Genomic DNA, 25,643 nt, shown 5'->3' with positions numbered 1-25,643 from the left:
CAGGCAGCCTGGAGTGAGCGGGAGGGTCGTGAGACCTTGAGCTGTACGGGGTGTGGGGTCCAACAGGCGGTGCAGGGCTCCATCGCCATCAACTAATACTCAGGAAGCGCTGTCAGCTCTCTGACAACAGGGTGCCTCCTGGGCGGTCTCGCTCTGACCCCCGCAGGTGCTGTCCCCGAGTGGCCACCTGCTCCGTCCTCCCCTCCCAGCGCCCACCCACTTCCAGGGCTGCCCCACAGTCCAGGATGAGCTGGTGGCCTCACCAGCAGGGTGCTCTGATGCAAAGGTCCTGGTGTCGCGTAAGCAGACATTCAGCAGAGATCCCCAAATGCAGAAGGGGGGACAGCTCTCAGGGGGAGGGCCTTTCCTGGTCCCGGGGGGCCGTGTGACTGCGATGATTCCCTGGTGTCCGGCTCTGCCCAGCTCCCCTTCCCTGGCCCTCCTTAGCTCAGAGCTCTCTCTGATCTCTTCAGTTCCCAGACCACAGTCACGCAGACCCCTTCCCCGGACACTCCCCTGTGCCATGGTTTTGCAGGGCTACTGAACACCCCAGTTGCTGTCTTGTCCCCTGGAGAGCCTGTGAACTCTGTTAGGACAGGACCTCAGAGTGGCCATCTCAGGACTACGCACCTTGCATACAGTAGGTGCTCACTGCAGGCCAGTCAGTGTGATGCGCCCACACTGGGGGCCGGCAGGTGTGGACGAGCACTGTCTCCACCCTCCTCTGTGACTGGCCCCCAGGGATGGGCTGGGCCGGGCCAGCAGGGTCGTCTCTGTTCTCAGCCCTGAGGGCCCCGGTACCCAAGTTACAGGTGAGAGTGGGGTTGCAGGAAGCTGAGAAGACTCAGCTGCCATCCCGAACCTAGAGGCTCATTCCCTGCACAAATTTGGGATCAGGGACCCCTTGGGCAGGGGAGCCTGGCCCTCGAGACTTCTGACTCTGGCCTCTGCCCCGGGGGACCTTTGAGGGCCTCGGGGGGCACAGCTGGGCTTCCAGACCCTCCTCCTCCTCAGGGAGGTGTGCACCCCAGGCTGCCGCTCTGGGAATGAAACCCATGCACACACACACACACTCACATACCCTCTGAACACTTGCACACTCACAGTGCTCACATTCATCCCCACTCACACACTCACATTTACACGGTGCTCACATACACTATGTGATCACACTGTACACACTCGGGGACACAGACATTCTCACACACACACACACACACACACACACACACACACCAGCTTTACTGAGATATAATTGACATGTCATCTTCTGTAAGTTTAAGGCGTACAATGCGATGATTTGATACACGCATATACTGTGAAATGTTCACCAAAACAGGGTCAGTTAACACCTCCTTTACCTCATATAATTACCATGTTGTTGTTTTTACAGTGAGAACACTAAAACGCTAGTCTCATGGCAACTTTCAAGCACACGATACAATGTTGTACATTAGATCCTGGAACTCATTCATCTCATAACTGCAAGTTTGTACTCTTTGACCAACAACTCCCCACCTGTCCCTGGCAACCACCATTTCACTTCCTGTTTCTATGAGTTCAATATTTTTGATTCCATATATGAGATCATACAGTAGTATCTGTCTTTCTCTAATTTATTTCACTTAGTTCATTCCTCAAGGTCCACCCACATTGTAGCAAACGGCAGGATTTCCTTCTTTCTCATGACTGAATAATGTCCCATGGTGTATATGCACCACATCTTCATCCATTCACCTGGCCATGGACACTTAGATTGTTTCCATGTCTCGGCTATTGTGAAAAATGCTGTAGCGAACACGGGAGTGGAGATATCCCTTTGAGATAGTGATTTCATCTCTTTCAGATATATATGCAGAAGTGGGATGGCTGGATCACAGGGAAGCTCTATTTTTAATTTTTTGAGGAACCTCCATACGGTTTTCCATAGTGGCTGCACCGAATTACATTCCCACCAACAACGCACAACGGTTTCCTTTTCTCCACATCCTTATCAGCGTTCGTTATTTGTGGTCTTTTTAATGATAGCCATTCTAACAGGTGTGAGGTGATTATCTCACTGCGGTTTTAATGTGCATTTCCCTGATTAACGATGTTGAGCACCTTTTCATGTATCTGCTGTCTATTTACATGCCTTCTTTGAAAAGAGGTCAAGTTCTCTGCCCATTTTTTAACCGGACTTTTTTTTTTCCTATGGAGTTGTATGAGTTCTTTGTATATTTTGGATGTTAACCCCTCATCGGATATATAATTTACCAACGTTTTCTCCCATTTAGTAGGTTGCCTTTTCATTTTGTTAATTGTTCCTTTAGCTGTGTAGAAACTTTCTAGTTTGATGCAGTCCCACTTGTTGATTACTGGTTTTGTTCCTTGGGCTTCTGATGTCATATCCCCCCCCGCAAAAAAAAAAAAAAAAAAAAAAAAATCATTGCCAAGACTGATGTCAAGGGGCTTTTTCTCTCTGTTTCTTCTAGAAATTTTATGGGCTCAGGTTTTCCGTTTAAGTCCTTAATCCATTTTGAGTTAATTTTTGTGAGTGGTGTAAGACAGGGATCTGATTTCATTGTTTGCATGCTGTATATCCAGTCTTCCCAACACCATTTACTGAAGAGACTCTCTCTTCCCCATTGAGTGTTCTTGGCTCCCTTGCCAAATATTGACAATATATGTGTGGCTTTGTTTCTGGGCTCTCGGTACTGCTCTGTTTGCCCATGTGTGTTTTTTGTTTTGGGGGGTTTTGTTTTGTATTTTCCTAGAAAATAATGCAATTCGTCTAGGTTTTCTGTTTGATTGGTACTGAGTTGTACAAAGTAGTCTCTTTTGATTTTTAAAATTTTCTGTTTCATTGGTTCCCACCTCATTTTTATTTCTTTTTTTGTTTCTTATTGTGCTTCCTACCTTTATTAGATTAACTACTGGTTTATATAGTTTGTTGATTTCTTTTTACAAAGAACCAGCTTTTTGGTTTATTAGTTTCTACTATTTTTCTGTTATCTACTTCATTCCTTTTGCTTTTAACTTTATTTCCTTCCTTGTTCCTTCTTCTACTTTGTTGCTCTTTTCTAATTTTTAGAATGGGAGCTCAATTTATTTGTTTTCATTATTTGATTTTATTTTTGTTTTTGCTGCTCAAGGATTTAAGGCTACATATTTTCTGTGATCACTTGTTTAACTATCCTCTATTGATTTTGTGTTTTCATTATGATTCTTTTTTAGAAATTCTGCAATTAAAACTTTTCCCCTTTCATCCCAAGAGCTGTTTAATAGAGGATTTTTAAATTTCCAAGTCGAATTTCTAGTTTTAGAAAGAGCAGAGGAGCAAAACACGGAGATGAAGAAGTTTGCTCCACTTCAGGCTTCCGGAAGTTTTAATTTTGAACGAAATTGAAAAGTTTTATTATTTCTTGAAACTGCATTTTTTAAATTTCCAATATAATGGGACAATTTGTATATTATCTAAGAGTGATCAGAAGAGCTATGGGAATTACCCGAAGTTGCATCCAAGGGCAAGAAAGCAGTAAATGTACCGAGCAAACTAATGGAAAGTGATGAGGAACAATAAAATCGATTTGTGATTGCATCTTGACTTTCCTTAGCTCATTTTTTTCCCCAACTTGGAAGTTTTCTTTTCCCTCAGCATTATTGAGATATAATTGACATATAATATTGTTTAAGTTTAAGGTATACAACATGTTGATTTGATACATACTGCAAAATGATTACCACCGTAGTGTTACCTGACACCCGCATCACGTCCATTAATTACCTTTTATTTTTGTGGTGAGAACATTTAAGGCCTACTCTCTTAGCAACTTTCAAGTATATAATAGTTTTTTGGTTGTTTTTTTTTTTTTGTCCACACCATGCGGCATGCAGGATCCTAGTTCCCTGACCAGGGACTGAACCCGTGCCCCCCACAGTGGAAGTGCAGAGCCCTAACCACTTGACTGCCAGGGAAGTCCCTTATAATACAGTATTAGTAACTATAATCACTATGCTGTACATTAAATCCTCAAAGCATTCATTTTATAACTGTAAGTTTATACTCTTTGAGCAACATCATCCCCCACCCGGCCAGCCCCTGACAACCATTATTCTACTCTGTCTCTTTGAGTTCACCATTTTTAGAGTACGCATATAAGTGAGATAATACAGTATTTGTCTTCCTCTAACTTATTTCACTCAGCCTAATGCCTCAAGGTCCATGCATGTTGTCACAAACAGTAGGATGTCCTTCTTTCTCATGACTGAATATATTCTATTATATATAACTATATATCTATACCGATCTCACATTTTTTAAATCCATGGTACTTTGTGCCAGTACCATACTGTTTTGATTACTATAGCTTTGTAATATAGTTTGAAATCAGGAAGTGTGATGCCTCCAGCTCTGTTCTTTCTTAAGACTGCACACTTCCTCTTTTTGACACGTTGCATGTCCAGCTGTGGTCCATACAGAGCTGGGACACAGGAAGGCCGGCTGGTAGCTGGCCAGGCTAGACTCAGAGGCTCTGCTGTGGACTTGGGCTCTCTAAACCTCCCTCCTTTCCAGCTCTCTACAACACCAGCTGGATAGTTACTAAGGGAGCATCTCAGCTCCTAGAGGCAGAATCTGGGGCTCAGTTACTCAAAGTGTGGGTGGAGGCCCCCGTACAACAGAAACACCTGAGAAGCTTTAAAAATGCAGATTTGCAGGCCAGGCCATGGCCCACCAAATCATTCCGCAGATCATTCCTGATTGCTTTCTATGCCAGGCACTGTCTTGGGGCTGAGAAGTCAGCCACGAATTAAACAGAAAAAAATCCTTACCCTCCCGGAACACACTTTCGATGGAGGACACCCCGGTGGTGAGGCCTGGAACTCTGCATTTTTACAAACACCCTCCAGAAATTCCAAGGTCTGCTGTACTTTGAGAGCCAGTGGCATAAGGCTCTGACCACCTCCCCCCATCCCTGCTTGGGGCACTCGAGACCCTTTCCCATCAAACAAAGGAGCTCCACTTGGCTTCTCTCTGGTTCCTGAGTCTCAGCCAGTGGTATCAGAACACTGAGTGAAGGGCTTGCCACCAGGAAGGACCTGCCAGAGGTCTGGAGCAGGCCCTGCAGGTAGAAAAGGAACAAGAGGGGACTTCCCAGGTGGTCCAGTGGTTAAGACTCCACACTTCCACCATAGGGGGAGCAGGTTCGATCCCTGGTCCGGGAACAACTACGTTGCTGCATGCCGTGTGGTGTGGCCAAAGAAAAGAAAAGAAAGAAATGGAACAAGAAGGTCCAGAGACAAGCACAGACCCTCCTCAGAAGCCCCTGGAAGTGGTCCTCCACACCTGTGTGGGTCATGCCCACACAGAGTCTTCCCAGGCCCTGTCCTCCCGGAGCCCTCGGGGAGGAAGCCAGCTGAGCCTGCCCCATCACACACAGCCCTGGGCACACACCTGGATGCTAATGGCTCTCGGTTTGAGTACCTGCTTTCTGAGTCCACAAACAGCCCCCATCCTGGTAAGGTGTGGGAGATGCACTGAGCTGCCCTGGCTGGGCACAACTTCCTCCTTGCCTGCCCCAGACCCTTCCAGGTTTACTCTGTTCTTGGCTATGCCTTGTGTCCCCCGCCCAATTCTTATGTTGAAGTCCCAACCCCCAGTACCTCAGAGTGTGACTGTATTGGAGACAGGGCCTTTAAAGAGGTCATTACGGTGAAACAAGGTCATACGAATGGGCCCTAATCCAGTATGACTGGGTCCTTATAAGAAGAGGCAATTAGGACACAGACACACACAGAGGGAAGACTGAGGAGAAGATGGGCATCTACAAGCCAAAGAGAGAGGTTCAGAGAAAACCAACCCTGATGACACTTTTGTCTTGGACTTCCAGCTTCCAGAATTGTGGGGAAATAAATGTCTCTTATTTAAGCCCCTCAGCTTGTGGTATTTGTTATGGCAACCCTAGCAGACTAACACAGCCTCCCAGGTAGAGGGTAACAGTGTGCCTATGGTCACCGCTGGCCAAAATGTCCATCTCTGCCACGTGGTCCTCCAGCTCCTGCTCACTCAGTCACTCGATTCTCAACCTTGGCTGTACTTTAGAACCAGCTGGAACACTTAAAAAATACCTCGGCCTGGGCCCAACTCCGGACAGATTATGTTCGAATGTCTTAGCGGGGGCCCTGGCATGGGAATCGTTTGAAATTTCCCCAGTTCATTCTAATGTGCAGCCAGGGTTGAGAACAGGGCTATTAATGGAACGTGGTAAGTGCTGGTTCCTGCAGGGAGAGGGACGGTCAGTGTCCTAGCCCGGTGCTCACCTCTGCAGTCTTGCTGTCATGAAGATGCGTAAGGCAGCAACAGCCATCAAAGCCCAAGCCGTTCAGCGATGATCTGACCACTCTATCGCCCCCTCCTGAGAACCCCATGGGTGGCTCTGTGCAGACCCCCTACCCAGGCTGCTTTAATGGCCAGTCTCTTGCTGATGACTGGATAGGAAATGCTGTAAAATAATAATGCAAATGGCTGCAAAATGGAAATGGAAATCCTGCAAAAGATGCTGGAAAGTCACCAAGTGGGTGAGAATGCTATGCGGGAACTGCCTGAGCCAACACAAAGCCACTGATAAATGAGGGTCCATCAGAGTTAGAAAAATTAACCATTAAAGAAGAGGAAAGCTTTGACGAGATGGTGGTGTCATCGGGGCTTTGAAACAGAGTTATTTGGGGACTTCCCTGGTGGTCCAGCGGTTAAGACTCTGCGTTTCCACTGCAGGGGGCATGGGTTTGATCCCTGGTCGGGGAACTAAGATCCCACATCCCACATGGCATGGCCAAAAGAAAAACAAAACAAAACAACTCTTGATCGATGCACTGTCCAGGCCACCCCCAGAGCTGCTGGAGAAACAGGGTGACCTGCCGGCAGGGGGTGCTGTTGAAGTTGTGAGGGGGGGTCCCTGGTGGCCTCCCAGTCCCAAGCAGCCTTTGAAGAGGAGGACGGGGTAACCCAGGGCCCCTCCACACTGGGAGTGGGGACAGGGACCTGCTCCCTGTGCCCCAGGCTACTGTGACCTCCCCACCCAGGGCAGTCAGCGCAGGACGCCGGGGAGGTCTGCAATGTCGGCTGCAGGTGCCAGCTGGAAGCGCTCCCTCCAGCCTCCAGGACACCGCAGGGACCAAGGCCAGGTTGGTGGGAGTCCTTCCCCCACATCAGTGGGGCGCCCAGGAATCCGGGGAGGTGGCCTGGGACCAAATGGCTCCCGCCTCTTACTCTGGCCGGGCAGCTGAGGTCAACACCATGGAGTGCGGGAATAGGCATAACTGTGCACAAAGAAAAATAAGCCAAAAGGAACAAAAAGGGAACACAATGAAAAAGTGAGCTCCACCCCGCCCCTTCCCAGCACACCTTCATCAGCACGGCTGTTAACAACCTTTCTGACCTCTGTCAGTCTTATGCATGAAAGCTACTTCCTTCAGTTTTAATTCTCCTTTCTCTTGAGTTGAGTATTGTTTCATATGTTAAAGCCATTTGTGATTACTCTATGATCCAGCAATTCCACTTCCAAAAGAACTGAAAGCAGGGACTTGAACAGATATTTGTGTACCAATGTTCTTAGCAGTATTCACAATAGCCAAAAGGTGGAAACAACCCAAGTGTCCATGGGCAGATGAATGGTAACAAATTGTGGCCTATACATACAATGAAATATTATCCAACCTTAAAAAGGAAAGAAATTCTGATACATGCTACAACAGGGATGAACTTTGAGGACATTATGCTAAATGAAATAAGCCAGACACAAAAGGACGAATATTATATAATCCCACTTATATGAAATATGTAGGCAGGCAAATTCATTGAGATAGAAAATAGAATGATGGGGGCTGTGAGGAGGTGGGAATGGGGAGTTACTGTTTAATGGGATGTTATTGTTCAATTAGGGATGATGGAAAAGTTCTGGAGATGGATAGCATTGACGGTTGCACAACAATGTGAATGTACTTAATGCTACCAACTGTACACTTAAAAATAGTTAAAACGGTAAAATTTATGATATGTGTATTTTACCACAATAAAAAAGATAATTGACCATTTAAATAAAAGTATTAACAATGGAAAAAAGAAGCCATTTGTATTGCCTTCTCCTTGAACTGTATGTTCACAGTGTCATGAAAGAGATTTTGCATTGTGGGTCAAATTATTTGTTTTAAAAATTGGCGTAAACCTCTGCAAAGAAGAAACGCTTTTCCTATTCCTGGAGATTCCACACAGTTTTTATATTGGTTGGGTTAATTATATCAGAAGCATTGATGTATCCCTCACTTTTTGAAAGTTCGCTTTCCACCAACTGGCTTTTACTGAAGACCTACGTTAGTGCCTGTTTTCATTAACCAAGAGAAATCCTAACAGGATTTTTGCTTTTGGAAAAAAGACGAAAATCGAAACTAGCGTTCAGCTTTTGTTCTGCAGCAGCCGTTACAGAGAGGGGCGGGGGGCACCCTGAGCACTGAGAGAGGCTCTGCCAAGCTCCTTGCCTGGGAACCACACTCAGCATTGCAGCATCAAGCTGGCATAGCTCTGGACTGTGTCTGTGAGCACCTGTGTTTTATCTCGATTTATTTTAAGTATCCGTTGGCATGATGAGTCCTAAGCCTTCTTCACTCTACACCTTTTTGGCTTATGAAAGATTTCACAGGAACGCTCTACTTCCAAACAGTGGTGGAAACCTGTCTTATGAACTATAACAAACATACTTTAACTCTGAAATAAAAACACAATTACCTATAACACATTAACCAGTGCCATTTCCTATAACAAACATACATTGCAAACACACTGAAATTACTCTCTTGGGTTAAAGGTTACATTAGATAAGAGAATAATAAGAAACCTATTTCTTTTTATTTTTAATTTAATTTATTTTTTGGCTGCGTTGGGTCTTCATTGTTGCACGTGGGTTTTCTCTAGTTGCGGCGAGCGGGGTCTACTCTTCATTGCGGTGCACGGGCTTCTCATTGCGGTGGCTTCTCTTGTTGTGGAGCACAGGCTCTAGGCGCGCAGGCTTCAGTAGTTGTGGCACGCAGGCTCAGCATTTGTGGCTCGCGGGCTCTAGAGCGCAGGTTCAGTAATTGTGGCGCATGGGCTTAGTTGCTCCGCGGCACATGGGATCTTCCCGGACCAGGGCTCGTACCCGCGTCCCCTGCATTGGCAGGCAGATTCTCAACCACTTCGCCACCAGGGAAGCCCCATATCCCACCACATTTTTTTAAAGTATTTATTTATTTATTTGGCTGTATCAGGTCTTAGTTGCAGCACGCGGGATCTTCATTGCGGCATACAGGATCTTTTGTTGCAGTGCGGGCTCTTCAGTGCAGCGCGAAGAGCCCGCGGGCTTCTCTCTAGTTGTGGTGTGTGGGCTAGAGCATGCAGGCTTAGTTGCCCCATAGCATGTGGGATCTTAGTTCCCTCACCAGGGATCGAACCCGTGTCCCCTGCATTGGAAGGCGGATTCTTAACCACTGGACCACCAGGGAAGTCCCTACCCCACCACATTTTATCCTTCACTCTTCCAGATTGGTAACTTCTAACCACCACAAATAACGCTACAGTCAGGACTAGCAACATCGTTGGCAGGACCCAGTGCAAAATGAAATGCAAGGCCCCTTGATCAAAAATCATTGAGAATTTCAAGATGGCGACACAGAGCACACCCATGGAGCTGGCCCTGGCTACAGTGAACATTCTTACGTATCTCTCTAAGGACCAGGTTGGGAATATCTCTGGAATAGTTACTCAGGAGCAGAACTGCTGGATCATACGGTACATATATATCAATATTTACTTTGACCAAGTACTGCCAGATGGACTCCTGAATGGTGGTGTCTGTCTACATGCCCTCCCCACACGCCCCCAGCAGTGCCTGCGAGTTCCTACCCCCCAAATCTCCAACAAAGACTGCATTATCCAGCTAATTTTTGCCAGTTTGTAGGTCTAATTTCCTCATTGCTGTTTTGATTTGCCTTTTTCTGATTACTAATGAGTCTAAGCACCCCTTCTTTTTTTGTTGTTTTTTTGTTTTTTTGCGGTACGCGGGCCTCTCTCCACCGTGGCCTCTCCCACCGCGGAGCAACAGGCTCCGGACGCGCAGGCTCAGCGGCCATGGCCCATGGGCGCAGCCGCTCCGCGGCACGCGGGACCCTCCTGGACCGGGGCACGAACCCGCGTCCCCCGCATCGGCAGGCGGACCCTCAACCACTGCGCCACCAGGGAAGCACCCCTTCTTATGTTTACTAGCCTCGGGGGTTTACTCTTGGATAACTGGATATAACCTTTGCCTATTTTTCGGTTGCCGTTCCTATCTTCTTCTTGATGATGTGTAGGAGTTGCTTGTATACCTCTAGACCTGTACCATCCAATAGGGTCATCACTAGGCAGATGTGACTAAGTTTAAATTAATTAAAACTCAAGAAAATTTAAAAATTCAGTTCCTGGTTCACTCTAGCCACAATTCAAGCGCTCAACAGGCACATGTGGCTAGTGGCTGCCCCAGTGGACAGCGCAGGTATAGAACACTTACTTCATTGCAGAGTTCTACTGGACAGTGCTATTCTAGACTAACGTTCTAGATAGTAGGCCCTAGAAATTGCAAATCTCTTTCCCCAGTTTGCACCAATCTTTAAAATTTGTCCACAGAGCCCTTTGTTGAACAGAAATCTTTAAATCTGACGTGACCAAAAATTAGTTTTTTCCCTTATAATTTCTGCTTTTGATATTTTAAGTCCTTCCATACCTAAGTCACAAAAGATATTCTCTTACATCTCCTTCTATTAGTTGTATGGTTTTAGGTCTTTATTTCATCAGGAATACAACTTTTTAATATGGCTTTAGGTAGGGATTCAGTTTTATTTTTTTCCTATACTGAGTCAATTAAAAACATTTTTTTTCTTAATTGAAGTATGGTTGATTTACATAGCCACTGTTATTTATTTATTTGCCACGCCCTGCGGCATGCAGGATCTTAGTTCCCCAACCAGGGATTGAACCCATGCCCCCTGCATTGGGAGTGCAGTCTTATCCACTGGACCACCAGGGAAGTCCCCTGAGTCAATTTTTTTTTTTTTTTTTTTTTTTTTGCCGTTCGCGGGCCTCTCACCGCTCCAGCCTCTCACCGCTGCGGCCCCTCCCGCTGCGGAGCACAGGCTCCGGACACGCAGGCTCAGCCGCCATGTCTCACGGGCCCAGCCGCTCCGCAGCATGTGGGATCTTCCCGGAGCAGGGCACGAACCCGTGTCCCCTGCATCGCAGGCGGACCCTCAACCACTGCGCCACCAGGGAAGCCCCTGAGTCAGTTTTTTAACATCAAATACTAGACAATCATTTCTTTCCCCTTTTTATATACTAAATCCTCCTTTATGCATAGGTCTGTCTCTAATATTTCGATTCTATTCTGTTTCATGTTCTGTTCGACTGTACTTATTCCAGCACCGAACTTTTTAGTTGTGTATCTTACTCTCTGGTAGGACATTTTAACTGCTTGTGGAGCTTTAGTCTTCTAGATACATTTCAGCGTTAGTGCATCCATCTCCTAGGGCTGCTGTCATAAAGTGCCACAAACCTGGCGGCTTAAACCAACAGCAATTTCTTCTCCCATAGATTTCTTCTCTCCTGGAGGCCGGGAGTCTGAAATCAAGGTGTCAGCAAGGCCACGCTTGGAACCAAAGGCTACAAGGAAGACCCTTTCTTTGCCTCCTCCAGCTTCTGTGGCTGTCGCTAGTCCGCATTCCCTGGCTTGTAGCTGCATCACTTCACTCTCTGCCGCCATCTTCACATGGCCCTCATAGAGACACCAGTGATTGGATTTAGGGCCTATGCTCATCCAGTATGACCTCAGCTTTACTAATTACATCTGCAAAGAACTTTTTTCCTAATAAGGTCGCCTGGGGTTCCAGGCGACATGCATTTTGATGGGACACTATTTAATCCAGTGTAGTAAATTTCTCAATTAAAAAAAAATTCAACTGGAAGTTGTATTGGATTGTACTGAATTTATGGATTAATTTCTGAGAATCAATATTTTTATAATATTAAACTTCCCATTCAGGGTTTTTTAGATCAACTTATTATATCTTTTATTAAAGTATTTTCTATACAGATCTCTTGGTTAATTCCCTGATCCTTTATGGTTTTGTCAATATTAAAACCTGTATCTTATATTTTATTAAAACTTTTAGTTGGCAATTGCCACCACAGGTTGATCTTGAATCCAGCAAGATCCTTACTAGTTGGTAAAGATTCGTAATTGTTCTAAAAGTTTGTTGATTTTGTTTTTCTAGGGAGGTGTCATATCATTTACAAATTATGATAGCTGATTCTCTGCTCTTGTAATTCTTAACAATTTTATTTATTTTTCTCTTCTGAATGCTTTTTTCTTAAATTTATTTATTTATTTTTGGCAGTGTTGGGTCTTCGTTTCTGTGCAAGGGCTTTCTCCAGTTGTGGCGAGCGGGGGGCCACTCTTCATCGCGGTGCGCGGGCCTCTCACTGTCATGGCCTCTCCCGTTGTGGAGCACAGGCTCCAGACGCGCAGGCTCAGTAGTTGTGGCTGACAGGCTTAGTAGCTCCGCGGCATGTGGGATCTTCCCAGACCAGGGCTCGAACCCGTGTCCCCTGCATTGGCAGGCAGATTCTTAACCACTGTGCCACCAGGGAAGCCCTCTGAATGCTTTCGATCAAAGTTGTTCCTGAGCCTCGAGAAAATCCATGTAAAATTTCTCTATTAAGTATATTATATACTATAAATTTTAATATTATAATCTTTACCAAGTTTAGGAAGTTCCTTTTTTAGTCCTAGTTTGCTCAGAATTTTTAATTGTAAATTGTGTTGAACTTTATTAAATGATTTTTTCTACATTGAGATAATCGTATCTCCTATTTCAGCTGCGTAATGTGGTGAATTACATGAGTAGATTTTCTGACATCTTTGTATTTCTGGGACAAACCTACTGGATTATCATGAATCTTTTAAAACATGCACTATTGAATTCAGTTAGATAATTTTTTATTTTTACATTTACTTTTTTAAAAGATTTATTGTTTATTTATTTATTTATTTATTTTGGCTGCGTCAGGTCTTACTTGCGACGCACGGGCTCTTTGCTGTGGCGTGGTGGCTTCTCTCTAGTTGTGGCATGCAGGTTTTCTCTTCTCTAGTTGTGGCACACAGGGTCCAGGGCACGTGGGCTCCGTAGTTTGCGGCACACAGGCTCTCTAGTTGAGGCGCGCAAGCTCAGTAGTTGTGGCGCGTGGGCTTAGTTGCCCCACAGCATGTGGGATCTTAGTTCCTTGACCAGGGATGGAACACATGTCCCCTGCATTGGAAGGCGGATTCTCTACCACTGGATCACCAAGGAAGTCCCTACATTTACATTTTTAAGTGAAATAATCACATAATTTTCTTATCTCATCCTATTTAGTTTTGGAATCAACATTAGCCTCATAAAACTAACTGGGGAGGCTTGGCTATTTTTCTGTTTTCTAGAACTACTTTTATAAGAAGATTTTACTGTTTCTTGAAATTTTAGAAGCACTCAACAGTAAAATCAACTGGGCCTTTTTTGAAAAGGGCATCTTTGTTTAGTATTTCTGTTTTAAAAAGACACTGTCCTGGGCTTCCCTGGTGGCGCAGTGGTTGAGAGTCGGCCTGCCGATGTGGGGGATGCGGGTTCGTGCCCCGGTCCGGGAAGATCCCATATGCCGCGGAGCGGCTGGGCCCACGAGCCATGGCCGCTGAGCCTGCATGTCCGGAGCCTGCATGTCCTGTGCATCCGGAGCCTGTGCTCCGCAACGGGAGAGGCCACAGCAGTGAGAGTCCCATGTACCGCAAAAAAAAAAAAAAAGACACTGTCCTATTCTGGTTCTCTATTTCTTCTTGTGTCACTTTTTCAATTTTTATATTTTTTTCTAAAATTATACTCATTTTATCTAGCTTATTAATGTAAAGTTATTCATATTAGTCTTTTATTGTTTTTCACATATCTATTGTATGTCTTGCTATTTCCCCTTTTCTTTCTTTATTTGCATCTTCTGTTTTTCTTGATAGTTTTGCCAAAGATATTATAGTTATTCTTAAGAATCAGCTTTCTATTTTTATTAACCTTCTCTTTGGTACACTTTGACGCTCTTTTCCAAATTTTTGAATTGAATGTTTAGCTCATTTAGTTTTTTTTTTTAAATTAAAAAAAATTTTTGGCTGCGTTGGGTCTTCGTTGCTGCGTGGCCTTTCTCTAGTTGTGGCGAGTGGGGGCTACTCTTCATTGCGGTGCGCAGGTTTCTCATTGCGGTGGCTTCTCTTGTTGTGAAGCATGGGCTCCAGGTGTGCAGGCTTCAGTAGTTGCAGCATGCGGGCTCAGTAGTTGTGGCGCACCAGCTCTAGAGCACAGGCTCAGTAGTTGAGGTGCATGGGCTTAGCTGCTCCGTGGCATGTGGGATCTTCCCAGACCAGGAATCGAACACATGTCCCCTGCACTGGCAGGCAGATTCCTAACGACTGTGCCACCAGGCAAGTCCCACATTTAGTTTTAAACTTTCTTGCTTCCAGGTGAATGTAATATAAAGTTATGACTTTCCCTCTATATACAGCTTTAGCTATAGCCCACAAATTTTGAGTATTTTTTTTGTGTGTGTGTGTGGTACGCGGGCCTCTCACTGTTGTGGCCTCTCCCATTGCGGAGCACAGGCTCCGGACGCGCAGGCTCAGTGGCCATGGCTCATGGGCCCAGCCGCTCAGCGGCATGTGGTATCTTCCCGGACCGGGGCACGAACCCGTGTCCCCTGCATCGGCAGGCGGACTCTCAACCACTGCGCCACCAGGGAAGCCCTGAGTAGTAGTTTTATTATCATTCAGTTCATTCACTCCTTGATATGCTCTGGCATCTTCAATTAAATTGGCATCTCTCACCAATGCTTTGGGGGTAGATTTTCTCCTGGAAAAATCTCAAAAAGTGACAAATCCTGGACTTGCCTGGTAGTCCAGTGGTTACAACTCCACACTTCCAATGCAGGTAGTCCAGTGGTTAAAACTCCACACTTCCAATGCAGGGGGTGCGGGTTCGATCCCGGGTTGGGGAACTAAGATCCCACATGCCACGTGGTGTAGCCCTCCCCCCAAAAAAGCAACAAATCCTGCTTCAAAGTAGGTGTGAAGTAAAAATAGGGTTACCTGAGGGAAATCATAACACAGAAATTGCACAAAATACAGATGTGCATTTTTTCATTTAGGATAAAGTAACTACTCTACTTCCCCACTGAGCTTCCACCTAGTCTTTGTTTATATTTCATCAGAACTTGATCAAGATCGAATCTGGAAATTCCTAGAGATAAGGACATAAAGCAAATGGAGTTTTTATTCTTAAAATAGCTGTCTGAAAATTATGCAATTCTGGAGTGAACAAACACACCCAGGAAACCTTATAGAAATGGCCTGACTTACTGTTTTCCAGAAGATCGCCTTCTGGTTTGTCTTTCTATTCAATACAGGAGATTAGATCATAAGGGGCCATGCTTTGAATGTCCCCAGGTCAAGCTTCAGAGTGAGATGGCCTGGTTCCAGCCACTGGGCAGGAATCAAAACTTCATTTGGAGCCAGACAGAACTAAGTTCTGTAGTGGCTCCTCCTCTTCCAGTGACCTTTGCTCTCCTCCAGAAAAGGAGATGATTGCGAGGATGTAATGAGAGCACTGTGGAAAGGGACTGGCATGGTGTCAGCAGCACAACAGGGGCTGTACTCCCATTTCTTTCCTCCTGTTGGCTCCCAACCTCGAAGTTAGGCACAGGTGGTCCTCAGCCCACCTGGCTCCATCACCTCCCCAGGAAGCAAACAAACAAGCTTTTCCCCCTTATTTCCTTCCAGAGGACTGATGCCTCTGACATGGATTCCAAGCAGAATTCATGACTATATCATGCCCTTCCCAGACACGCAATTTCTTCTAATTGCCTCTGCCAGCTTTTGTTGGCCTGAAGGACGTTAGAGCCAGGGAAAACCACAAGAGAGATGCAGATACCATGACAATGTCCATTAAATATCTAAGGGAGGTGTGGTCCTCCAGAGAGAAAAACAGAATTAAAGTAAATAAAAAGAATGGTGATGGTAGATGCTTACTATATGGGAGGCACAATACTCAATGTTTTACACTGGTTGATTGTTCACAGTATCCTGTGAAGGAGGCATTATCATCATCCTCTTTTTTTTTTTTTTCGGTACGGGGGCCTCTCACTGTTGTGGCCTCTCCCGTTGCGGGGCACAGGGTCCGGACGCGCAGGCTCAGCGGCCATGGCTCACGGGCCCAGCCACTCCGCGGCACGTGGGATCCTCCCGGACCGGGGCACGAACCCGCGTCCCCCACATCGGCAGGCGGACTCTCAACCACTGCGCCACCAGGGAAGCCCCAAGCCTGCATTTTTACTCACCTAAAATTTTAAAAATTACTTAAAAATTTAAAATAAACATTATTTTTAAATGTTTAATATTTTTGACGTATTTTACATTTTTGTTTTGTATATCCTTAACTACTTATTGTAGATATAGATGATTTTACTACTTTTGTCTTTTAACCTTCCTACTAGCTTTATAAGTGGTTGATCTAACTACTTTTATTGTATATTTGCCTTTACCAAAGAGCTTTTTCCTTTCATAATTTTCATATTTCTAGTTGTGGTCTTTCTTTTCTGCTTCAAGAAGTCTAACATTTCTTGTAAAGCCAGTTGAGTGGTGCTGAATGCAGTGGTGCTGAATGAGTGGTCTACTTCATGCAGACCTGAGAGGGACAGGCTGGCTGACCAGAGGATCACAACGTCACCACTTCCAGGCTCATGACGGAACCCCTACTTTCTCCTCCTCGGGCAGCTGGAAGACAGGACGCTGATCTGGTGTGCGGGTCCATGGAGGAACGAGACAGCACCTCGTTCTCCTCACTCTGCCGCAGGCTCAGGGATTATCCCCCACGGCCCTCCTCAGCCTTTGCTTGTGGACTTCTTCCAAGTGGAATTTCCTGAACTGGTTATCAGCAAGCAGGAAGCCTCTGCGTGTGCGGGGTTGGGGGTAGGGGTGGGAAGCAGGTATTAGGCAATAATGCTGGGGGGGGGCACTGAAGATGGTGGCGTGCTGGGGCCATGTGAGGCGCTGGGGGATGGACAGGGGACACAGTGGTCCTGGTCCCTGGAGGGGCGGCTTGTTATTCCCCAGACTGATGTCTCACGCCCCAGTCGTGTAACAGGAAGCTTCATCTGAAAGCCACCTGAGCGAGGGAATTTTTCTGTCTCTGGGAAAGCCCCCTAGCAGGTCCCTGGTCCAGCCCAGGCTGGCTTCCTGCTTAAGCCAAGCAAATATTGACAATCCTTCGTTGCACTTTTACTTTCCTTTCGCTCTATATTATCCTCATGATGATGATTCATTATACACTACCTCTGTTTGCTTTGATCCAGTGACTTCTTATCACAACCTAGAAATCTTGGATTTCTAGGTAAGTGAAACTGAGCAGGGGCCTGTTTCTCTCCTCAGATGCCTTACAAGCAGAGTGTGTTTGACTGAGGTGAGACGGGCCCACTGACAGATTAGCCCTCCTGCAGCCAGCCTGGACCTCAAAGGCACCCCCTGCAGCCACTCGTCGGCGGGCAGAGCTCTCAACGGCTGGCCCCAGCCCACCTTCCCCTTGGACTCCTTTGCGGCTTCCTGCTCCTTCTGCTTTGGCCAGTGTGACCTCCCCATAATTCCCCAGACACGTCCTGCACTTGTCCATCTTTGCATGTGCTGTGCTCCCTATGTGGAATACCTTTCCCCTCCTCCCTGCCTTCAAAATAGCCATTAGCCCTGTAAGAACAAATACTGACACGTATGCTAACACATATATATGGAATCTAAGAAAAAAAGAAAAAAAAAAAGGTCATGAAGAACCTAGGGGCAAGACGGGAATAAAGACACAGACCTACTAGAGAATGGACTTGATGATACGGAGAGGGGGAAGGGTAAGCCGTGACAAAGTGAGAGAGTGGCATGGACATATATACACTACCAAACGTAGAATAGATAGCTAGTGGGAAGCAGCCGCATAGCACAGGGAGATCAGCTCGGTGCTTTGTGACCACCTAGAGGGGTGGGATAGGGAGGGTGGGTGGGAGGGAGGGAGACGCAAGAAGGAAGAGATATGTGAACATATGTATATGTGTAACTGATTCACTTTGTTATAAAGCAGAAACTAACACAGCATTGTAAAGCAATTATACTCCAATAAAGATGTTAAAAAAAAAAAGAACAGTTTAAATGTGGCTTCTTCTTTGAAGATTTTCCTGCTCCCAGGGCTAACATTCCCTTCTTTTTCTTCCACTAGCACATCTCTATTCATCTATTTTGGTGTGTAGCTTCTTTTTCATAATTTTAAAGTTGGATATAACTCACATGCCGTAACACCCATCCCTTTGAAGTGTGCAGTCCGGTGGTTTTTAGCATATCCACAAAGTGTGCAACCATCATCCAAATCAATTTTAAAACCTCTTCCTTGTCCCCCCATAGCCCTTAGCTGTCACTCCCCACTCCTCCCTCCCTCGAGCCCCTGGCACCTGTACTAATCCGCTTTCTGTCTCTATGGATTTGCCTATTCCGGACATTTCCTAGGGATGGAATTATTCAATTATGTGGCCATTTGCCACTGGCTTCCCTCTCTCAGCATGTTTTCAAGGTTCATCCATGTTGTAGCATGTAGCAGCATGAATCAGCACTTCATTCCTTTTTTTGTTTTTGTTTTTGTTTTTGTTTTTGTTTTTGTTTTGCGGTACGCAGCCTCCCACTGTTGTGGCCTCTCCCATCGCGGAGCAGGCTCAGCGGCCATGGCTCACGGGCCCAGCCGCTCCGCGGCATGTGGAATCCTCCCGGACCGGGACACGAACCCGTGTCCCCTGCATCGGCAGGCGGACTCTCAACCACTGCGCCACCAGGGAAGCCCTTCATTCCTTTTTTTAATGGTCAAATAACATTCCGTTGTATGGACAGGGCACATTTGTTTATCCATTCATCAGCTGATGGACAACTAGATTGTCTTCCACTTTGGCACTATTATGAATAATTCTTTTTATAATCATATTTATTTATATTTTTTACTTTATTGATGTACAGTTGATTTACAATGTTGTGTTAATTACTGCTGTACAGCAAAGTGATTCAGTTACACATATATATACATTCCTTTTTTTAAAATATTCTTTTCCATATGGTTTATCATAGGATATTGAATATAGTTCTCTGTGCTCTACACTAGAACCTTGCTGCTTATCCATTCTATATATAAAAGCTCACATGTGCTAACCCCAGCCTCCCATTGCATTCCTCCCCCAACCCCCTCCCCCTTGGCAACGACCAGTCTGTTCCCTATGTCCATGAGTCTGTTTCTGTTTCTTTCTTTCTTTCTTTTAATAGTTATTTATTTACTTGGCTGCTCCGGATCTTAGTTGCGGCATGCGGGATCTAGTTCCCTGACCAGGGATCGAACCCGGGCCCCCTGCATTGGGAGCATGGAGTCTTAACCACTGGACCACCAGGGAAGTCCCTGTTTCCCAGGGAAGTCCCAGGGAAGTCCCTGTTTCATAGATAGGTTCATTTGTGTCATATTTTAGGTTCCACATATAAGTGATATCATATGGTATTTGTCTTTCTCTTTCTGACTTACTTTACTTAGTATGATAATCGCTAGTTGAATTCCCTCCTTATCCCCTATAATCTTTTTTTTCTCTTAAATTCTAGTTTGTCTGATGCTAATACAGCTACAACTGAGCAGAAGCTAAGACCAAGGAGCCTAATCTGTCTTTTATGATGAACAAGGATAATGACTTGGACCTAGTTTAAGGAAACTTTTACTTTTGGTTTACAAATAACTAGATCAAAGGATTTACATAGGATATTGATTCAGGGGGGGAGGTGGCTCTTGGTTGCCCACTTATGTCTCAAGAGATATGCCCAAAATTTGATGGTCTTAAATGGAGTAAGATGTATGAGAAGTGTAGAATCATGGTCTCACTTCAGTATCAAAAACAATCAACACTACATACACAGCAGAACTTCAACCCATCAGGGAGCGTGGTCCCCAGCCTGATACCTGGGCTCTTTCTGAGTCAGCACTGGGCAATCTCTTCCTATCTGCTCTTATGCTGCAAGGCCCAGGCATTTTCCATTTATGTTACCTTGAGGGATCTCCAAGGCAAGCCTGATCATGGGCTGCCACCATGTGTTTGTTTGTTCTTCATATTTGCTTGGTATATTTTTCTTTTCCTTTATTTTTAGTCTTCTTGGATTTTGTTTTAGGTCCACCTCTCAGAGATAGAATGTAACAGGATTGTATTTTTTAAATTTATTTATATTTTTTATTTGCCCAAACTCAAAATCCTTGTCAACTGAGAGGTGAATTTAACCCATTCACATTTACTATTAGTACTGCTCTGTCTGGACTTGTACCTATCTACTTTACTTTTTATTCTTTTATCTCCTATCCTGCCTTTTGTTGGATTGTTGAAATTGGAGTTCTATTATTTTAATGATTTGGAATTTATATATTCTGTTTGTAGTCTTCTACACTCTGTATGTTCTTCAACATATCAATTCAACTTACATTTTTCTCATTTTGTTGTTTATTTCTTCCTAGTGAGAAAAGAAACTTAGCATGCTTTTGCTTCCCCTCGCTCCATCCAAAATGATACTGACTGTGGTTTTCACTCCAGATTTTTATTGATTTTTTTTTTAATGACTAACACGTATTTAGACTCAACTTTTTGTGCTTTCATTGATCACAAAAAGTTAACTTTTCTTGTTTTTTCTTATGAAGCAATTTCTCTAAAAATTCTTTCATAAAGTATTGGTGAGTGAAAAACCAAGTTTATATCTGAAAATTTCATTTTTCTCTCATGCTTGAATGAGAGAGTAGTTGCTTGGAGAATTTTAAATTTCAAAATTACTCCCTCATCAAAATGAAGACTTAAGATCTGTACATTTTAGTGTATGTAAACTATACCTTAATAAAATTTAAAAACTCTCTGAACCTTGAAGATATTATTCCATTGTCTTTCAACATCCAGTATAGTTGAGGAAAAGTCTACTGTTAATTTGATTCACATTCTTTGTATGTGATCTATTTTTTTCCTCCTTGGGTCTTCTCTTTACCCCCAATGCTCTGAAATTTCATCAGTATGTGTGAAGATGAAGGTTTTTTGGGGTTTTTTTTCATGTATTCTGTTTGGCAACTAACATGCTTTCTCAGTATGAAGAGTCATGTCTTTCCTCAATATAAATTTTCCTTTCTGCTTTGAGTATTCTTTTTCCTCCATTTTCTCTATTTTCCCCTGAAATTTTGGATATTTGAACTTCTGCATCTATTCTCTTTTATTTCATATATTTCATCTCTTTGTAACTTTGCAGTCCATTCTGGTTGCTTCCAGATCATGAATTATTTTTCAGCTATAATCTTTCTGCTGTTCAGTCCATCTAATAAGTTTTTATTTCAATGATTTAGTTTTTTGTTTCCAAGGTACCTAGATTTTTTTTTTGTACCTAGATTTTTTGATGCAATATCTTTTTGCATCTAATTATATTTGTCTTAAAGCCCAGGTCTGTCTGCTCTATTAACTGTGTATTTTTTTTCAGGTATGAAGTCCTCTTTTTGCTGAGTTGGATGCCTTTTCCCCCATGATGTTAGCTTTCCTCAAGTACTTGGCTTTTCTTGGGTGTCATCTCCCCTGGAACTGAGATTCCTGGTTAGCCTGGGTGCCTTGCTTGCAAAGAATAGAATATTCAGCTGTGAATTACACCGCATCTGCCTAAAGTGATAATGAGAAATGGAATGTATGTACTGCTGGACAAGATGAGTCAACAATTAGCTTTCTGGGGCTTCCCTGGTGGCACAGTGGTTAAGAATGTGCCTGCCAATGCAGGAGACACAGGTTCGAGCCCCGGTACGGGAAGATCCCACGTGCTGCGGAGCAACTAAGTCCGTGCACCACAACTACTGAGCCTGTGCTCTAGAGTCAGTGAGCCACAACTACTGAAGCCCACGAGCCAAAACTACTGAAGCCTGCGCACCTACGGCCTGTGCTCCGCAACAAGAGAAGCCACCGCAATGAGAAGCCCACGCACAGCAACGAAGAGTAGCTCCCTCTCACCGCAACTAGAGAAAGCCCACGCACAGCAACGAAGACCCAACGCAGCCAAAGATAGATAGATAAATAGATAAATAAATACATTTTATTTTAAAAAATTAGCCTTCCAGATATAGAGGCTTCTGTTGCCTTACGGAACTTTCAGTATCTGGGGTTTTGCCTTAATTCTTTGACCCAGACATCCAGCCCAACTACTCCTGCCCATGGTCAGACACACTGTGGCTCACTGCCTGCCTGAGATAAACATTCCTGGCTGTCCTTGTTTGTCTCAACTGGTATCACGGTTTCAGGCAGCTGCAATGTTAAACAACTGAAGCTGATGATGTTTGACAAATGCCCTGGGAATAGGGGTTTTCCCATGGAGAGGGTTCCAAGTTGGGTTAAGTAATGACAGCACCCTATAAATGAAGACTTTCCAGGGAAGTGTAGTACAGGCCAAACAGTGATGATGCTCTGGTGGTAGAGCTTTCTGAGGAGTTCCCAACACACCCTGTCCCCTCTGGTGGCCGCAAGGCTGCTGGTTTTTAAGGCTACCGTGGAGCTGAGGTTAGAGGGATGGGAGCAGGCCAGGTTAAACCACCACAAACCCCACTGCTCTTACCGAAATTGAGTAAATTCTCTTCGATAAACCTTGTTAGCCTTTGGTTAATATCCAGAGTTCTGGAAACGTTGAATTTTATAATCTTGCCAATATTTCTGTTGCTTTTATGGAGAAAAGCCTTTACAGAAGTCCTTATGCCACCACTCCAGAAGTCCCCCCCTCTGGTTATATCATTTCAAAGGCTTCGCTAGGTGTTAACTAATAAGGAGGCATTCGCTGGAAGTAGGATTAAAGTGCTACCCTCGCCTTGGAGGTATTTGGGTTTTAAAAAAAAAAAAAAGACACTTCGGGCTTCCCTAGTGGCACAGTGGTTGAGAATCTGCCTGCCAATGCAGGGGACACGGGTTCGAGCCCTGGTCTGGGAAGATCCCACATGCCGCGGAGCAACTAGGCCCGTGAGCCACAACTGCTGAGCCTGCGCGTCTGGAGCTTGTGCTCCGCAACAAGAGAGGCCGCGACAGTGAGAGCCCCGCGCACCGCGATGAGGAGTGGCCCCCGCTCGCCGCAACTGGAGAAAGCCCTCGCACAGAAACGAAGACCCAACACAGCCAAAAATAAATAAATAAAATTAAAAAAAAAAAAGACACTTAAAAGATGAAAAAAGTTGCCTTAGGGTCCACAGGAATCATTCCAAAATACTGAGGTGATGTGGGAGCCGCCGGGACCACCCCCCAGACCCCGACCGCCAGCCCAGTGATCTGTTGGCTGCTTCTCCTGGGAGATGCCTTTTCCAGGGGAAGGAAGCTGCCGTATTTTGAGTACTTCCTCTAAGCTACAAGTTTCATTCATTCATTCACTATCCTCACAACGTACCAGCAAAGAAAATTATCTTATTTCCACTTTACAGATGAAGAAACTGAGGCTCACGTGACCAAGGTTAGAACACTCAAGGGTGGCAGAGAGGAGATCCCACTCGAGTGAAAGCTATTCTGGGGTCACCTAACCCAAAGTCTTGACCCTCTGGCTGGCCATGGTGCAGGGATGCCGTTTGTGGAGGTGCCCATCATCATGATCTTGGGCACAAGAGGTTCAAACTCCCTATTAGCTCTCTCCCTCGCCAGTCATGAAGCAGGAACCAGAGCAAAGTAACAGGTATGGCTTGTCCTCCTCCATCCCCCGCCACAAACACCGGCTGACGAGGGGGTCCCCAGGTCACCTCCTCCCTTCACTCAAGAGCCAGAGCCTCCAGGAAGTCCTCACAAGTCAAGAGTGGCAAGGGCAGAGCCCGGTTGTAGCTGTAGGACTATCCCCTTCACATGCTCAGCAACACAGAGTCCAGAGTCCACAGGCCTGAGGGCCCAGACCCTGCCTAGTCCACTGCAAGCCCAAGATGTCTCTGTGGAGAAGAGGAAGGCATGTCCCCACGCCCCTGCAACCTGACCAGTCCCCAGCCCTACTCACTCCCACTGACTGCAACAGAGGGGACATACACATTACAAAATCATTCATAAAAGACAAACTTTATTTTGATATCTCAGAAACTGGCAAGGAAAGAAGCCCAATGGTAACAGCGCACTCTCACATGCTCACTCATCTTCAGATGCACGATCTCACTGGGACCTCACAACCGCCCTGCAAGGAAGGCGGGGCAGGTGGCTGCTGATTGCCTTTACAGAGGACTTGTTAAAGTGACCCAGCTTCCATACAGACTGTCAACATTCTACCAGGAGGACAGCGGCCAAGACGGCAGAGTAGAAAGACCCTGAGCTCATCCCCTCTCACGAGCACACCAAAATCACAACTATATACAGAACAACCATTGATGAAAAAGCCCAGACCTACCAGAAAAGATCTTCTACAACTACAGACATAAAGAAGGAACCATACTGAGATGGGTAGGAGGGGCAGACTCACCATATAATCAAGTCCCATGCCCTTGGGTGGGCAACCCACAAGCTGGAGAGGAACTGCAAAGGTTCCTCTCACAGGAGTAAGAGCTCTGAGCCTGATGTCAAGATCCCCAGCCTGAGGGTCGGGCACCGAGAAGACAAGCCCCCAGTACATTTGGCTTTGAAGGCCAGCAGGGCTTAATTTCCGGAGTCCCAGAGGACGGGGGGAAACAGGGACCTCACTCTTAAAGGGCGCATGCAAAATCCCACCCACGCTGGGACCCAGGGCAGAAGCAGTAACGTGATAGGAGCCTGGGCCAGACCTACCTGCTGGTCTCGGAGAGTCTCCTGGAGAGGCGGGGGCAGGGGGGCGGCTGTGGCTCACCCTGGGGACATAGACACTGACAGCAGATATTTTGGGGCACTCATTCTACCGCGTGAACACTGCTGCCGGTGGCTGCCATCTTGGCTCACTAACAGGCCAACACAAGCTTCGGGACACCTTGGACTCCATACCCAACTGTGTCAGGGACCAGCCCTTTCCCTCACCCCACCGGCAATCCGACACCAGCTCCAGGATCCCTGGGCTCTGCAGCCAGACTCCAGGACCCAGCTCTGCCTGCCAGTCATCTAGCACCAACCCTAGAACCTGGCTTCATTCACCAGTGGGCAGGCAACAACCCCAGAGTCTTCTGGACGCTAACTCTGCCCACCAGTGAGCCAACACTAGCCCCAGGGCCCCCTGGAGTTCCTCAGCCAGCTGCCGCATGACCAAGCCTTGCTAACCAGCAGCCAGCAGCATGCACGCAGGGCAGGGCCAACCAAGCCTGTACCAGACTGCTCACGTAGTCAGCCTACCACAATGGAAGGACCCACACAGCCCTCTTAGGGGGAACCCCTAAAACATATAGCTTGGGTGATGAGAGGGGAGTAAGTACACTGCTGGCACACACAGGACGTCTCCTACAGGAGGCCACTTCTCCAAGGTCGAGAAATGTAACTAACCTACCACATACATAAAAATACAAATAGCACTTTAGACAAA

The 25,643-nt window shown here is 45.7% G+C and overlaps 1 protein-coding gene across 6 annotated transcripts in view; it reads right to left on the bottom strand.

The window, feature by feature from the left end:
- Positions 1 to 25,643, bottom strand: part of NEURL3 (neuralized E3 ubiquitin protein ligase 3) — a 91,596-nt gene that overhangs the window by 52,251 nt on the left and 13,702 nt on the right. Inside the window, exon 5 of one of the 6 annotated variants that reach the window (XM_060309811.1) lies at positions 8,926 to 9,179. The exons of the other annotated variants lie outside the window; for them this stretch is intronic. Coding sequence (XP_060165794.1) covers positions 9,124 to 9,179 — 56 coding nt within the window. The 3' untranslated portion in view covers positions 8,926 to 9,123. Of the gene's footprint in view, positions 1 to 8,925; positions 9,180 to 25,643 lie in introns of those variants that run through there. 6 annotated transcript variants of the gene reach the window in all.

The sequence above is a fragment of the Globicephala melas genome, chromosome 12, assembly GCF_963455315.2.
Source record: "Globicephala melas chromosome 12, mGloMel1.2, whole genome shotgun sequence".
In the NCBI taxonomy this organism is placed as follows: domain Eukaryota; kingdom Metazoa; phylum Chordata; class Mammalia; order Artiodactyla; family Delphinidae; genus Globicephala; species Globicephala melas.
Note: the sequence above shows the minus strand (reverse complement) of the source record. Positions and strands in the feature narration are given on the sequence as shown.